The sequence below is a fragment of the Protopterus annectens genome, chromosome 11.part0, assembly GCF_019279795.1.
Source record: "Protopterus annectens isolate FY-2018-M chromosome 11.part0, PAN1.0, whole genome shotgun sequence".
Lineage (NCBI taxonomy): Eukaryota > Metazoa > Chordata > Ceratodontiformes > Protopteridae > Protopterus > Protopterus annectens.
In genome coordinates this window covers 1,560,718,648-1,560,734,453 of record NC_056745.1, presented here as the reverse complement: position 1 = coordinate 1,560,734,453, position 15,806 = coordinate 1,560,718,648, and the positions used below count along the sequence as shown (strand labels likewise).

The 15,806-nt window shown below is 42.8% G+C and overlaps 1 protein-coding gene across 1 annotated transcript in view; it reads right to left on the bottom strand.

The window, feature by feature from the left end:
- Positions 1-15,806, bottom strand: part of STRIP2 (striatin interacting protein 2) — a 1,652,725-nt gene that overhangs the window by 1,046,722 nt on the left and 590,197 nt on the right. Inside the window, exon 5 of the mRNA XM_044088838.1 lies at positions 10,052-10,172. Coding sequence (XP_043944773.1) covers positions 10,052-10,172 — 121 coding nt within the window. The remainder of the gene's footprint in view (positions 1-10,051; positions 10,173-15,806) is intronic.

The window sequence follows — 15,806 nt, the reverse complement described above, 5'->3', positions numbered from 1 at the left end:
TCCATTCTAAAAAGAGCAATTGCCACTATACCTCTCAACCTCTTAGTGCAAAAAATCTGTAGAAAGCCTGACAGAATGGGGAGACAAAAGCCCAAAAATAGGGACAGATTTTAAATATTGCTCTTATAAACTTAGAAAGTTGCTAGAATAACAGGATATGTCTTATCATGCATTTTTCTGATTTATATAAAGTCTGAAACAAATGTGTATCATTATTTAGTGACTTCAATCCTCAGATAATACCAGTGATTTGGCAGAAAATCACAAATTTTATGAGGAACAGGCCAAAAATATGAGGCAAAAATCTGGATATTCTGCAAAATCTGGAGAGTTAAGCATTATGATGGCCACACTGGTGATTTTCAGAGAGTTGATTCCTCTGCTGCTGAGAAACACATTTGAACTACATCTGGTCAGGACATTTTTGGTTCATTTTTGAAGGTTCGTTAAGATATCTGAAAATGGACCCCTCACAGCAATGAGCAGTAGTGAGGGTTTAACATCTTTCACTTTTTTTTTAGAAACTGAAATCACAATAGCCTTCTCGGATAACAACTTAGTTCTTAGTTCTGTTTGATCCTTTTGCAACTATTCCAGCATCTTGTGGAATTCATTAGCATGGTTCTATTGGAACTTCAATGTATTTGACAGACAGTTGAGTAGCCTTATAGCAAGTGTAGAATTTGAAAAAAACATGTATCTTGTACTGATCTAAAGCTGTAAATTCTTTACTTGGGGGTAAATTGCTGGACTTTTGGGACATGGCTTCCTCTTAAGGGTTGTCACAGCAGTAATACAGTCTATGATAGGCACGTCTACTAATCCGGTCTGGAGGCAGCCAAAGCATGTGAGGTACTTTTCTCAGAATTGCGGCCACTAGGTCTGAGTATTTCCAAGCCTCCAATATGAGCAAGGATAACCTCTAGGAGCACCACTCAAGAAGTGTAACAGAAAAAGTGGAAGACTTCCTGAAAAATCTTGTCTGTAAAGGAAGAGGTACAATATGGTCAACCTCCCCTCCTTTAGATCAGTTCTATGACCTCCCCAAATTTGTGGCTATAAGGAATAGAAATCATGGCATCTCAGAGGACAGTAGACTCTGGAGTGAATTGAGATACTTTCTCTTGCAACCATGCCTCCTTGGTCTCTTTGGAGGGGATCATCCAGGAAACATCTGGTGAATGGTACCTCTGACCTCCTGGGTCACTGTAGTCCAACTATACCTGCAGAACACAGACTCCAAGTGAGATGGTCTAGGCTATAAGGTGGGGTAGAGGCCATCATGGGGGATGCTCTTGCACTACAAGAGACAATGTCACTGTCAGCACTGACTCTCAAAACCTGACTAGCAATAAAGAGTTTGATGTTGAGCTCTTGGCACCAAATGGAATCTAAATCAACTGAGGCATCATTGCCAATGTCAAGCATCAAAATGACACAAATCCAGATGATGAGGCCCTTTATTCAGAAGGCTCAAAAGCTGACAACACCAAAGTCCAAAGTGGTGCCAAAGGGACTGGTGCTGACAGTAGGCTTAAGTAACCAAACTGAAGTCCTGGCTTGAAGAGGGTCATAGGCATCAAAATGAATGGTGTTGGAACAGCCTTGATGGAAATTACACCAAAGGTGCAAGCAACTGAGGTCTGATCATGCCAAGAGTAGTCAACATCAAGACACATAATGTTTTTGGAGACAACAGAGACTGGAAACCACCAGATTTGTCAAGGATCAGGAATAGTACAGGGTCCAATGAGGACTATGCTATGAAAAAGGGAGGAAACTGAATTCTTGCCCACCCTGGAAGCAGAGAGGGGTGGGATTAGACTTATATGAAACTGGTTCTGCAATAAGGAGTCCCATAGGTTGAAGAAGATGGACTGGATCATCTTAAGCCTTTAGATTCAACTGAGCTCTGTGGAAAGAAGAGTTAGAGTTGCATGCCATCAGTATACAGCAGATACTGCAAACCTATGCATTTACAAAGTCTGAGACCAAGATGATGAATTTACTATAACTGAGAAGGACAAGCTCAGATCACAGCTCAAAGGTAACACTAACAGGACCACATACAAACTCCACCACGTTGGAGCTGCACCTCAGTAGCCCAGCCACAGTTAAGCATCTGAAGCTTATCCAAGGGCCTTAGGCAGACTGTATTGTCCTGAGGGCCCTTATCTACCGTGAAAGTCAAGTGTTTTGTTCTGATAAATAAATAAAACATACCAAGTAAGGTTAGGAATGAAATTAATGCTACTTTTTGGTTCTGTGAAATATTTTACCATGTGGTCTGCATCTCTGACGTGGGGGGAATAAGACAGTGATGTATAATGTCAGTGGGCTTGCATGCAATTGCAATAAATCTCATAAAGAAGCTGGTTTGTAAAAATGCCTTCTATTTAGTGCTCAGTAGCTACAAATGCTCATTTGTTGCTGGATTAATATTAAAAAAAAAACAACTCTGCACTGTGCATACCTTGGCATGTCAAAATATATTTGGAAATTACACTTTGATTATAGTTTGTAGTCTTAAGCAGCACTTTACCTTCACCTAGGATGATGCTTCAATACAAACAGAAAATGATTGACTTAGTTTCTGGTGCCATTCTAAAGGGATCCAGTATCTGTCAGCCTGGGATGACATGATCAATAGACTTCGATGCTTTGCCAGAGATGGTCTTTATCTGTCACCCCTGGGATTTCAGCTACTGGCTAAGGCCCTTGCCACTGCCATAGTGCCTTTTTTAGGCAGTGTCTCAAGGACAAAATTCCAGTCATAAAAAACTCCATCTAAAAACAACCTCAAGGTTAGGCTGCTAAATGCTAGGACTCTTAACATGAAACTACACTCACTGGAAGCAGGCCTCACCTTGTAAGACACAGACAATTGTGCAGTCACAGAGACTTGGTTCAAGACTGTGGAGAACACCCCAGCCACAGCGGGTTATACCTCCTTCCCCACATTCAGACCACAAACTGAAAGCACGAAAACTAAAGGAGGTGGTGTATCAATATTCAGTTGACACTGTATGACTCCCTGGAGATACTTCAGGTGCAATTAACTGTTGGTAGGACACCTCTTCAAGTCATTGCCAGCTACAGGATGTTCTCCATGAATCAGGACACCCACTCTGCTTATTTAGATCTACTTGAGTCTATCAAAGTACATCCAAACACCATGGTTTTATGCGACGTTAACTACCCATCCATTGACTGGGTAAATTATTCATCATCAAACTCATGTGCCCAAAGGTTCCTCGACTTAATTAACTTCAGTGCCCTGGACCAGGTGGTTGGCACCCCCAGAAGTGGTGCAAACATCCTGAATTTGGTGCTTACCAATATGGGGGACCACTGTAGCACCCCCACTGTAAGGTCTTCCCTGGTGAGATCTGGCCACAAATCAGTCTCATTCAAAGTAATTAGCACACCTGATCCCCCCACCCATAGCAACTAAACTAAAAAACTTCTCCAAAGCAGATTATAACCTCTTATGGAATGGTATAACTAGCTTCACCGCACCTCCCCCTCTCAGATGGAACTGGCAACTATGCCGAATTTTACACCAATGCTTTATACAAACACCTTTACAAATGCATTGACTCAGCTGTACCTGATAGGACCAAAACAAGCTCCTCAAGGAACAGCAAACCTGCCTGGTGGACAACTGCCATTAACAAGCTTTACAATAAGAGGAAGAAATTGCTGTCTAAGAGTAAAAGGGAGTGACCCCTAAACTGGCAACACTCCCTCCTCAGCTTAAACAAGCAAATAAGACTTCTTGTAAAGTCCTCCAAAGCAAACTATGAATCTAGATTAGCTTCCTCAACTAAGAACAACCATAAGGCGTTCTTTAGTTACATCCGTAACCTAAAAGGAAAGGCCCACATTTGTGCCTAACTGGTAGTTAATAATACCACATATACTGAGCCTGTGGACATAGCTAACCTGTTGGCCAACAGGTTCTCTGATAACTTCATTCTCCTGTCCCCGCCACACATACCCCATGACATTCCTTCCACCTGTCCCCTACCCTGTATCTCTAAAGAGCAGATTGTAAATAGCCTCTCTAAGGCCAAAAAACACAGCATCTATGGGACCTGATGACATCCCAGGCTGCATCCTACATGGGCTCCAACAAGCATTAGCAACATCTTTGGGTACTCTCTTCAATCAAAGACTAAGCACCAGCTTCATCCCAGCCGAATGGAAAATGGCCACCATTACTCACTTGCATAAAGATGGTGCTTCCACTGACCCTGAGAACTACAGACCTATTAGCCTGACTAGCCTTAACTGCAAAGCCATGGAGCGAATCATCATGGAACTTAAAAACAAAGATATAGGTAATCTCCAAACACCTGACCCTACTCAGTTTGGATTTATCAAAGGCAGATCATGCCTGTTAAGCTTGGCGGACTTCTTTGAGACAGTCAGCAAGGCCCCGGACAAGGGGAAATCTGTGCATACAGCCTACCTACACTTAGCCAAGGCTTTTGACACTATTCTCCACTCAGGCATCATTAACAAACTCACCCAGCTAGGGATCAACGCTTATATCATTAGATGGGTCGCTAACTGGCTCACTGACAGAACACATACAGTCAAAATAGAGGAATCCACCTCTAACAGCAGACCTGTAGCCAGTGGTGTTCCACAGGGATCGGTCCTTGGACCTCTACTGTTTGGGATCTATTTCTCTGAAGTACAAGCAAAAACTAAAAGTCTGTGACTGACAAAGTTTGCTGATGACTGAAAACTTGGAGCAGTCATAGAATCTCCAAATGATGTCAACATCCTATAAGAGGGTCTTACACAAACAAATGACTGATGCCAAAGTTATGGCCTTAAACTCAATGCAAAAAGTGTACTATCATCCCTTTCAGTAACAGCAATGTTCCTGCTAACTACCACATCAATAGCAACACCCTAAGTATGCACTCAGTGGTGAGAGACTTGGGCACACAGGTTGACAGCAAGGTTACCTTTGATCACCATGTCTCCACAGTGGTAAGAAGGGCATTCTATATTGCTCATTTCATAAGTAAGAGTACTGCCTCCAGAAAAAAAGAAGTTATAACCTCCCTAAACTCTTCCCTCATCAGGCCAATAATTGAGTACACCGCCCCTTTTGGTATGTACCTTTCCAAGCACCTGCAGCAATTGGAGAGACCACAAAGGTTCCTCACGAGGAAAATTCAAGGTCTTCAGCATCTGTCCTATGTGGATCATTTGAAATCACTGTCACTTTATTGTGTTTCATACAGACTACTGAGAGGCGACATCTGCCTTGCATATAAGGCAATCTCTGACCCTGCTTTATTGGAAATGCTGCATATCCACAAGTCAAATGGTACATGGGTTACTTGCTTTAAAGACCTTAACCTGATATGTGACATTAACAGAACCTGCTGGAGGGACAGATTTGTCTCCTAGAGGTTACCACACCTTTGGACAGACTTCCACTTCATATCAAACAGAGCATCTCATTGGCCCTCTTCAAATGCAATCTAGATGACTGGATGGGTAACCATAAATTCACCCCTAGGGTTCTACCTGTGTCCCTCTTGGACAGAGGCAATAGGTGCTGATCGTGGAAATAAGGGTAGAACTTGGCTAGGCTTGTTAAGGGCCCTAGAGCCATCAGCCAAGTAACTTCATATGGTCCTATGAATCTTCTTCTTCTTTTAGGATTATACTTGGAAGTAAGCCCAGATTAGTTTACTGTTCTTATAAAATAATTCATGAAAAACAGTTGCTAAAGCACTGTTTTGACAGGAAGACCTTATGAAATTAACACTTTTAATTAACTGCTGTGGAGCATTCACATGCCTAAATTACTGTTACTGAAGAATAATATCATTGTGTTCAGTATGCAAAGTAAGAAACTTGCTTTATTTCCATGACTACAAGGCTGCAGGTCTCTAATGTGTTGCAAATTATTACTGTTGTTAGTACTAAACAAAATGCACAGACACTATTCAGGACTCTCCATATTTCACACTTTTTACTATATATTTTCTCAGGCAGAGTTGCAGAGCTGAGTTCCCTGACTCCCAGACGGCAGTCAGATATTTTACTGCAATGATATTCACCAAGTGTCACATGAAGAGATGAAATTTAGTTTGCTATACTCTGTACTAACCACATGATAAAAAATGAACAATGGGTCTGACATGGGCAGGATACACATTAACCTGCATGTACCTCTTCCAACTGACATGGCCTGTGTTACTCCAGCCATGGGATACACTAACTTCTGCCTTCGCCCAGAATGATATCACAATATAAGGATAAAATGATTGACTTCAACAATTGGCTAAGCTTATGGTGTCATTCAAAGGGGATCCAGTATCTGTCTGCCTGGGATGACATGATTGACAGACCACGATGCTTTGCCAGAGATGGTCTGCACCTGTTGCCCCTGGGATTCAGGTTACTGGCTAAGGCTCTTGCCACCCCTATAGTGCCTTTTTTAGGCAAACTTCAAAGGACAAAACCACCACCGTAACAGGTACAAGCATGCAAAATCTGAAGGTAATGCTACTCAATGCTAGAAGTCTAAACCTCAAAATGCACTCTCTCGAGGCACTCCTAAAAATGGAGAACATCGATATCTGTGCAGTAACTGAGACCTGGTTCAAGGCTCCAGAGAGCACCCCTGCAATACCAGGCTACAACTCTTACCACACTTTTCGGCCACCAAACCAGGACCGAAACACTAAAGGTGGAGGAGTGTCAATATTCACCAAGGATATTCACACCACCAGGCTAGTTGGCCAACACATTGTGTCTGAAATTCTCCAAGTGCAACTAACACTAGGTAAGACTGCAATCCAAATTGTAGCTTGCTACAGATCCCCACCATACCCCAAGATTCTCACTACACCTTTCTAAACATACTGGAAAATATTAAGATAGAACCAAACACCCTAATACTGGGTGATTTTAACTACCCTGCCATTAACTGGGAAAACTACTCATGTCCCAACACCTTTGCGGCGGTTCTTGGAATTCATAAATTCCAACGCCCTGGATCAACTAATCCATAGTCCCACCAGGGGCTCCAATATCCTAAACCTGGTCATTACCAACATGGGAAATCAATGCTCCATACCTATGGTCACCCCTCGTTAGTCAGGTCTGACCATAAGCTAATCACCCTTAACATCAACATCCCACCCCCACCCCCCGTAAAGAAACCACCATAAAAACTTCTCCAAAGCCAACTTCATGCTACTCAAGTCAGAAGTGACAAACTTCATGACACCCATGCAGACGGGAACTGAAAGTTCAACTGCTGAATCCTACACTAAGGCACTGTACGAGCACATCCACTCATGCATGAATCGTGCCATCCCAAATAGAACCAAAATGCTCTCATCCAAAAAAGGAAGCCAATCTGGTGGTCCCCTGCCATAAATAAATTTTACAACAAAAGGAAGAAACTTTTGCAGAAAAGAGGAAAATCCCAGGATGCAAAAACTCCCTTACTAGCCTCAGTAAGAAACTGAGATGCCTCATAAAATCCTCCAAAGCTAGTTACGAAAATAAAATTGCCAAAGATTCCAAAGACAACCACAAAGCATTCTATAACTATGTCAAGAATCTAAATGGCAATGCTCAGATCTGCTCTGAGCTAAAACAGAATGGCATTAAATATACTGATCCCAAGGATATTGCCAATATCCTGGCAGATCGATTCAGTGCCAACTTCACCCCCCTCTCACCCCCTAAATGGCCCATCTCAATACCGGAAGATTGCCAAATTCCAGTAATAACGGCCACACAGGTACAAAATGCACTCTCTAAAGCCAAGAATACAGCATCCATGGGACCAGATGACATCCCGGGCTGTGTACTACATGAACTCCAATATGAACTGGCACCTCACCTAAGTGTCATGTTTAATCATAGCCTCACCTCAGGTTTCGTGCCCACTGAGTGGCGCAGAGCTACAGTTATCCCAATCCACAAGGGGGGATCCACCTTGGATCCCAGAAACTATCGTCCCATCAGTCTGACAAGCCTTATCTGCAAGGCCATGGAGCGTATTATCATGGAACTTATAAACAAAGACATTGGCAACCTTCAAACACTGGACCCCACCCAGTTTGGGTTTGTGAAGGGCCGATCATGTCTCCTGAACCTGATTGACTTCTTTGAATCAGTCTCCAGAGCCATGGACAAGGGTAAGGTGGTCCACACAGCCTATCTAGACCTTGCCAAGGCCTTTGACACCATCCCCCACTCTGGAATCATAGATAAACTTACTAAGTTGGGCATTAATCCCTATGTCACCCAATGGGTTGCTAAATGGCTTACTGATAGAACCCACACTGTAAAAGTAGCCGACTCCAAATCCAGCTCCAGACAAGTGACAAGTGGAGTACCTCAGGGTTCAGTCCTGGGGCCGCTCTTGTTTGGCATCTACTTCTCTGAAGTACAGGTCAACACTAAGGGACTCTGGCTAACAAAGTTTGCAGATGACTGCAAACTGGGAGCCATTATTGAATCCCCAAATGATGTGGATACTCTACAAAAGGGCCTTACAGAAACAGATGCTTGGTGCCAGAGCCATGGGCTCAAGCTCAATGCCAAGAAATGTATTGTTATCCCTTTGGGAAAAACATGTATCCATGAATTACCATATAGGTGGCAGTACACTAAACACAGAAAGTGTGATAAGAGACTTAGGGACACAGGTGGACAGTGGTCTCACCTTCGATAACCACATCGCCACAACAGTCAGGAAATCCTTCTATGTGGCACACCTTATCACGAAGGGCTTTTCATCCAGAAAAAGGAGGTCATTGTCCCACTGTACTCATCCCTCATTAGACCCATTATAGAATACAACGCCCCATTTGGTATGTACCTCTCAAGACATCTGCAACAACTGGAAAGGCCTCAGAAATACCTCACTAAAAGAATCACAGGCCTAAAGCAGATGCCCTACGCTGACCGCCTTAAAAAACTCCAGCTATACTCTGTCGCATATCGTCTACTCAGAGGCGATCTCTGCTTAACATACAAGGCCATGTCAAACCCAGAGCTGTTGGACATGCTACACTTAAAGAAATCCCAATCCCTCAGAGCTACACACTCCAGGGATCTAAACCTTGTCATCACAATAAACAAAACATGCTGGAGGGATAGGTTCCTGACCCAGAGACTCCCCAGACTCTGGAATAGATTGCCCATACATGTCAAGCAGAGTGCCTCTTTGGACCTCTTCAAGAGGAACCTTGACGATTGGATGGGAGAAAGGAAATTCACCCCAGGGATCACGTCAGTCGCCCTGCTAGACAGGGGTCCAGGAAAGTAAATAATGTGGGAAGAAATAGCCAGGGAATTGTTATGGCTAGGCTTGTATAGGCCCTAGGGCTGATAGCCGAGTACCAACCTATGAACCTATGAACCTAACCCAAGGAAATCAAGCTAACAGTCATCCATCCACCTTCCTCCTTACTCTGTCACCAGTGCGATATTTGAGTGTGCACTCTAATTCAAATAGCTAGCGGTGTACAGTATGCTGGTACCATTACCTCCATGTGATCATATTACTGGAGCTTAGAGGGCTGGACATGCACATCACATGGGAGGCAGCCAGCATTGATATCATTACGCTGTCGGTCCCAAATGATCCATCAGGTAAAAACAAAACAGAGGAGAAACATTGACTGCTTGGCCAAAGCTGAAAAAAGCAGTGCTCCCTCTACTTCTCTGGAACTCTATTATAGACTTCTGGACTTAAGGAAACAGCAGCTGTAGCTTCAAAATGTCTGATAAAGCCTTGTTTCTCAAAGGTAAAACTGTGACCTGGGGCAAATTACACAGAACTTTTAAGTTAAACCCCACTAACAGCAACAGGCAATAGGAAAGTGGGCTGTAGCAAATTGTGAGCAGTGGGGTCTGTGGCCACAATGGATAAGTCTGCTATGAGAGGTCAGAAATAAAGATCAAATTGAAACCAGGAACAAAAATAACTGCAATGACCAACAAGGGCATACAAGGCATGAAAAAGTAGAAACACAGTCTCATAAAAACTTACTCAATCTCCATGTTCAGCAGCTCCAGAAAAGCTGAAAAGGTGCCCATCTCATACAGCAGGAAAACATTATGTCGAGACCAGTGCAGAACATCGACCTCAGAGTCGCACTCTTCAAAAACACCTTAAAGAAAAAGGACAGAACATGTGACAGGATAAAATGAAGCAGACAAATTCAAGACATCCTGTTCCAACACACTCAGTCTCTCTCCACGCTGCTTAGGTATTCAGCAAGATAAAACAAACTGTAGACAGATTTTAATTTGATAGGCTAACTTGATGTACCTGTCCCCACTTACAAGCTGTCAAATACTAGCATGGCTGACAAAAAAACTAAACAGAGATATGTGATGAACCAGAGTTCTCTGTCATAAAAGAGTCTCTGCCTCACAGTGACATCAGCAGAAATCCAGTAAAGGCTGAGTATTTTGGCACTGTTTTATAGCACACAGTTGATTATTTGAAATTTCACTAACTCATTCCCTCTAATGGAGCTCTGAAAGTTTGCGCTGTAACTTCCAATGGGCGGAGCTTAAGCTTTTTGACAGAATCAAATTATGTCCTCACATTTCACACAAATATCTCTGCAATCATAGTGGTTATGAAAGTAGTATACAGTAACTATTATGTTTGTAATATTTTGCAAACAACTTATAATATCTCAGCAACCACTCGATTTACACATACTGTCACAGCAGCATTTTATTCATCTAGCTGAGAGCTTTCATATGAGGCTAAGGAGTTCTGTCTGTGTTACTTGGTTGTTGAAACATTTACAAAAATGTGAAAATTATATCTATATAAATTAATATCATAAAAATAACAGTTAATCTCTCTTTCCCTTCACTAGACAGTGGTCAAATACTAATGCCGTTGAGTTTGCCATTGTGTAAGCTTTGAGATGAAATCTTTTAAAATCTTGTACACAGCATGGTTTTGGAAGTACTGATGCAAATATGAACAAACAATATTTGACGCCTAGAAGCGTCAGTAGGCATTAACTGTAGATGCACCTGGAGGCATCATTTGGATGCACTGAACACATTTTCTTAAAATAAGATCAACGTATGAATTTATTTTCGTCGTCAGAATGTAGCTACAAAGAAAGACAGTAAGCTAACAGTTTACATTTACTTATTTATTTATTTAGTTATTTATTAACATATGACTGCCAGGAAAGTCCAATTGAGTAAGTGCCCATTTTCAGTGGAGGCCCAGGGAGAACACCTCCACAGGTTCACAGGTAGGTACTAGGCTATTGGCCCTAGGGCCTATATAAGCCTAGCCAAACGGTACCCTGGCTTTTGCCACCCAAGAAAATTACTTTCCTGTGCCCCTGTCGAGCAGAGCCACAGAAGTGATCCTCGGGGTGAATTTCCTATCTCCCATCCAATCATCAATATTTTTCTTGAACAGTGCTAATGAGGAGCTTTGTTTGATATAGATAGGTAGTTTGTTCCAGAGTATGGGAAGTCTCTGGGACAGGAATCTATCCCTCCAGCATGTTCTGTTTATTGTGGTGACAAGGTTTAGGTCCCTAGAGCATGTAGCTCAGGGGGATTTCTTTAGGTGGAGCATGTCCAACAGCTCTGGGTTTGACATAGCTTTGTATGTTAGGCAGAGATCGCCTCTGAGTAGGCAATATGCGACGGAGTAAAGCTGGAGTTTTTTGAGACGGTCTGAGTAGGGCATCTGTTTGAGGCCGGTAATCCTCTTTGTGAGGTGTTTCTGCGGCCTTTCCAGTTGTTGTAGATGTCTTGTGAAGTACATACCAAAAGGGGCGTTGTACTCTATAATGGGTCTAATGAGTGATGAGTAGAGGGGAACAATGACCTCTTTTTTCCTGGATGAGAAACCTTTTGTGATGAGGTGTGCCACGTAGAAGGATTTCCTGACTACTGTGGCGATGTGATTATCAAAGGAGAGACTACTGTCCACCTGTATTCCAAGGTCTCATGACGCCTTCAGTGTTAAGTAGACTACCGCCTATGTGTTAGTTCATGGGTACACAGTTTTTACCAAAAGGGATGACCATGCACTTTTTGGCATTGAGCATGAGGCCATGGCTTTGACACCAGGCATCTGTCTCAGTGAGGTGCTTTTGTAGGATGTCCACATCATTAGGAATTTTGATTATGGCTCTTAGTTTGCAGTCATCTGCGAACTTTGTTAGCCAAAGACCTTCTGTGTTAGCCTGTACTTCACAAAAGTAGATACCAAACAGGAGAGGACCCAGGAATTTTTCTTCAAATCCTCTTCTTTTTCTCATATAATTTTATATTTTTCATACAGCACCTTACCTATCATTCCTTCTTGTCTGCATATATGCCAAGCACACCATTGTTTTTTTTTTTATTCAAATCATCTTGTTTTTTTATTATAAATTATCCCTCTACTCACAGGGTTAAGCCTTGAGCCCCTAAATGAAGCTAAAAAATTCTACTCTAATAACTTTTTTCCATTTAAGTAGGAAACATAGTCCCCCTAAATATAGTATTTTCCTAATATATAAATATGCAGCATACATTATATGTCTTTTTTGGAAACAAGTAAAAACTTTTCCACAAAGCTAACATTTTTTATTTGTTCCATTATCAATTGCCATTTTTATTACACTTTCACATTCATCAAATGTGACCCACAAGATCTTTACTTCATTTAGAAATATACCCCATTTATTTATTTTTATCTCACCAAATTCCTTACACTTCACTTTAACTGCAAGTCAACTTTAACAGCTTTTCGATTCTTATTATAACCTCACATCCAATCTGCCACATTGCTTCATGACTCACTTTATCAAATGCTTTAGCTCAGTCACATTCTATCAGGCTGACGTCTTTATTTTCTTTCAGTATCATCTCTACTACTACTTAAACTATAATTACCATTGCTTTCACCTTTCTTCCTTTTATACCATAAACCTCTTCTCCTACTACCCCATCCTTTTTTGTAGCAATTTCAAAAAACATTTTATAGTCTGCATTCCCCTGTGTCTTCATCAGTGCATCTTTCACCTTGTGGTTTCAGGACGGAACAAGATGGAGGGAGTGAGGACATTTTGCATTTGACGGGGAGGCAAACAACTACTGCAGGTTCCAGAAGCAGAACACTGTTTACTATTTTACGAAAGCAAAACTGTAAATGCTGGCGGTTGCTGTTCTCATTTATTTATTTATTTAATTATTTTTTCAGGGAGGCAAGCCACGGTTGGGTAGACGGGGTATGACACTCTTCAAATTACACAGCCTAATTCCAAGACTGCCTCAGACAAAAGGAAGTACTCTGAGACACAGCTACTTTGGACTTAATATTGGTCTTCATTTTCATACGATCATAGGTTCATAGGTTCATAGGTTTATACTAGGCTATCTGCCCTAAGGCATTTATAAGCCTAGCCCAAATTATTGTGGCTTACGCCACCCCTTATATGAAAAAATACTGTGCCCATTAGTTTGTTGTGCCTCTGTCCAGCAGTGACCCAGAGATGATTCCCGGGGTAAACCTACGATCTCCCATCCACAGGTCTAGATTTCTCTTGAACAGAGTCAGCGAGGTGCTCTGCCTCACATGGACCGGGATTTTATTCCACAGCATAGGGAGTCTCTGAGTGATAAATCTATCCCTCCAGCACGTCCTATTTATATCCGTGCTAAGGTTTAAGTCGCTTGCTCTAGTGGTTTTGGTGGATTTGGATTTTTGAGGTGGAGCATGTCCATTAATTCGGGTTGGACATGGCCTTGTATGTCAGGCACATGTCACCTCTGAGCAGACGGTATGCGACTGAATAGAGCTGGAGTTTCTTCAATCTGGCAGCATATGACAGATTTTGGAGTCCCTTTATCCTTTTGGTGAGGAACTTTTGGGGTCTCTCCAATTGCTGCAGATGTCGGGTGAGATACATCCCGAATGGGGCATTGTACTCGATCATTGGTCTGATAAGTGAAGAGTACAGGGGAACAATGACCTCACTAGATCTGGATGTGAATCCCTTCATGATCAGGTGGGCAATGTAGAAGGTCTTTCTAACCACTTTAGCAATGTGAGTGTCAAAAGAAAGGCCACTGTCAACCTGGGTCCCCAGGTCCCTGATAACCTCTTCTGTGCTTAGTGGATTGCCACCTATATGGTAGCTTGGGGTTACCTTGTTTTTCCCGAAGGGTATGACTATACATTTTTGGCGTTTAACTTCAGGCCATGGCTCTGGCACCAGCTATCTGTTTCCGTGAGTCCCTTCTGAAGGATATCAGTGTCCGATGCACTTTCCACTATGGCGCCCAGTTTGCAGTCATCTGCAAACTTTGTCAGCCAAAGTCCTCCCATGTTGGCCTGTACTTCTGAGAAGTAGATGCCAAACAATAGGGGGCCAAGGACCGAGCCCTGTGGGACACCACTTGTGACCGGCTTGGAGTCTGACACAGCGCCAGCAACTCTAACCCTGTGGGTTCTGTCCTTAAGCCAGTTTGCAACCCATCTTGTGACATATGGGTTTACATTTAAGCTGGTATGTTTTTCTACAATACCCGAGTGGGGTATTGTGTCGAAAGCCTTTGCAAGAAAATCAGTTTTGCTGTTCTGCTGTTCTGGGATTACCACTTACAAGACTTGAAATTTAAACTGCTACTGTATTTCTCGGGGACAGGAGCCACCATGTCAACGTTGTCCCAAGCTACCTTGTGGCATTCTACAAGATGTCCTCCAAAGGCAAGACCACTCACAGAAAGACTATGAGTGTGCCTACAGGGCCTTTTTCAATCTGCTCTGTGGAGATGAAAAGGTGTCAGTGGATCACCTTATTTCTGCATTAGGTGAAAGACTCTTCAATTCTTAAGGTGTCTGGGGAGCCACCAGTGGGGTGGTGGGGGGTGGTGAGCAGGACTCTCCTCATTAACCTTATCTCTAATGGATGACTCCACTGGTGAGTTAATGTGCTTTTCCTTGACTCTCTTTTGGAGGGAGGGCTTTGATGACCCACATGATGAGATGGGTCTCTTATGGCTTCACTGGGAAGCAAAGGCTGCAGCAGGGTCTTGGGCGTCTGTGACATGGGTTGTATAGTTACTGCTTGCAGTAATGCCAGACTGGGTCTGCATGAGGTATCACTGCTGGTAAACTTGCTCCAAGGATGTTGCCATAAGGCTGCACTGGCACCTAACCCTGATGTCAAATTTGCCAAAACTGCTTCTAACAAAGCCTGCAGAAAGTATCATGCCAGTGCTGATGTCCTTGTAATTGGGTTAACACAGGTCAGTGCTGGAAGGGCATCCATGCTGGATAATTCAGAAATGTTAGCACTGGAAACAGCCCTTTTGTAGGGCATCAAATACTGCATCAATGCCAAATACGGCACAGGGCAGATCAACACTATATCAATTTTGCAGCTGCATCCATAACAGACTGATGGCATGCAGAGACAGTGAAACTGACAGTAAGGTCATGCTGCTTCCACCAGACTTGACACTAGAGGTCTTCATAGAGTCATGGATGTTTACTAGGCTAACACCCATAAGGACCTGTTTAAGCCTAGCCATGCATCCCAAACCTCTGACAGGTTCTGGTACCCTTGATAAGTGTAAGCAGGGGCTTGGGAGATTAAATATTTGCAAGCAGGGGCCTGGGAGATGAACCATTTACAGGTTGCCTGTGTCCATTAGAGACATAGGTGCCAAACCAGAGATGAATTTCATCTTACCCATCCAACTGTCCAAGTTACATTTGAATTGGATTAGGGAGGAACTCTGCTTCACATGGATGGGAA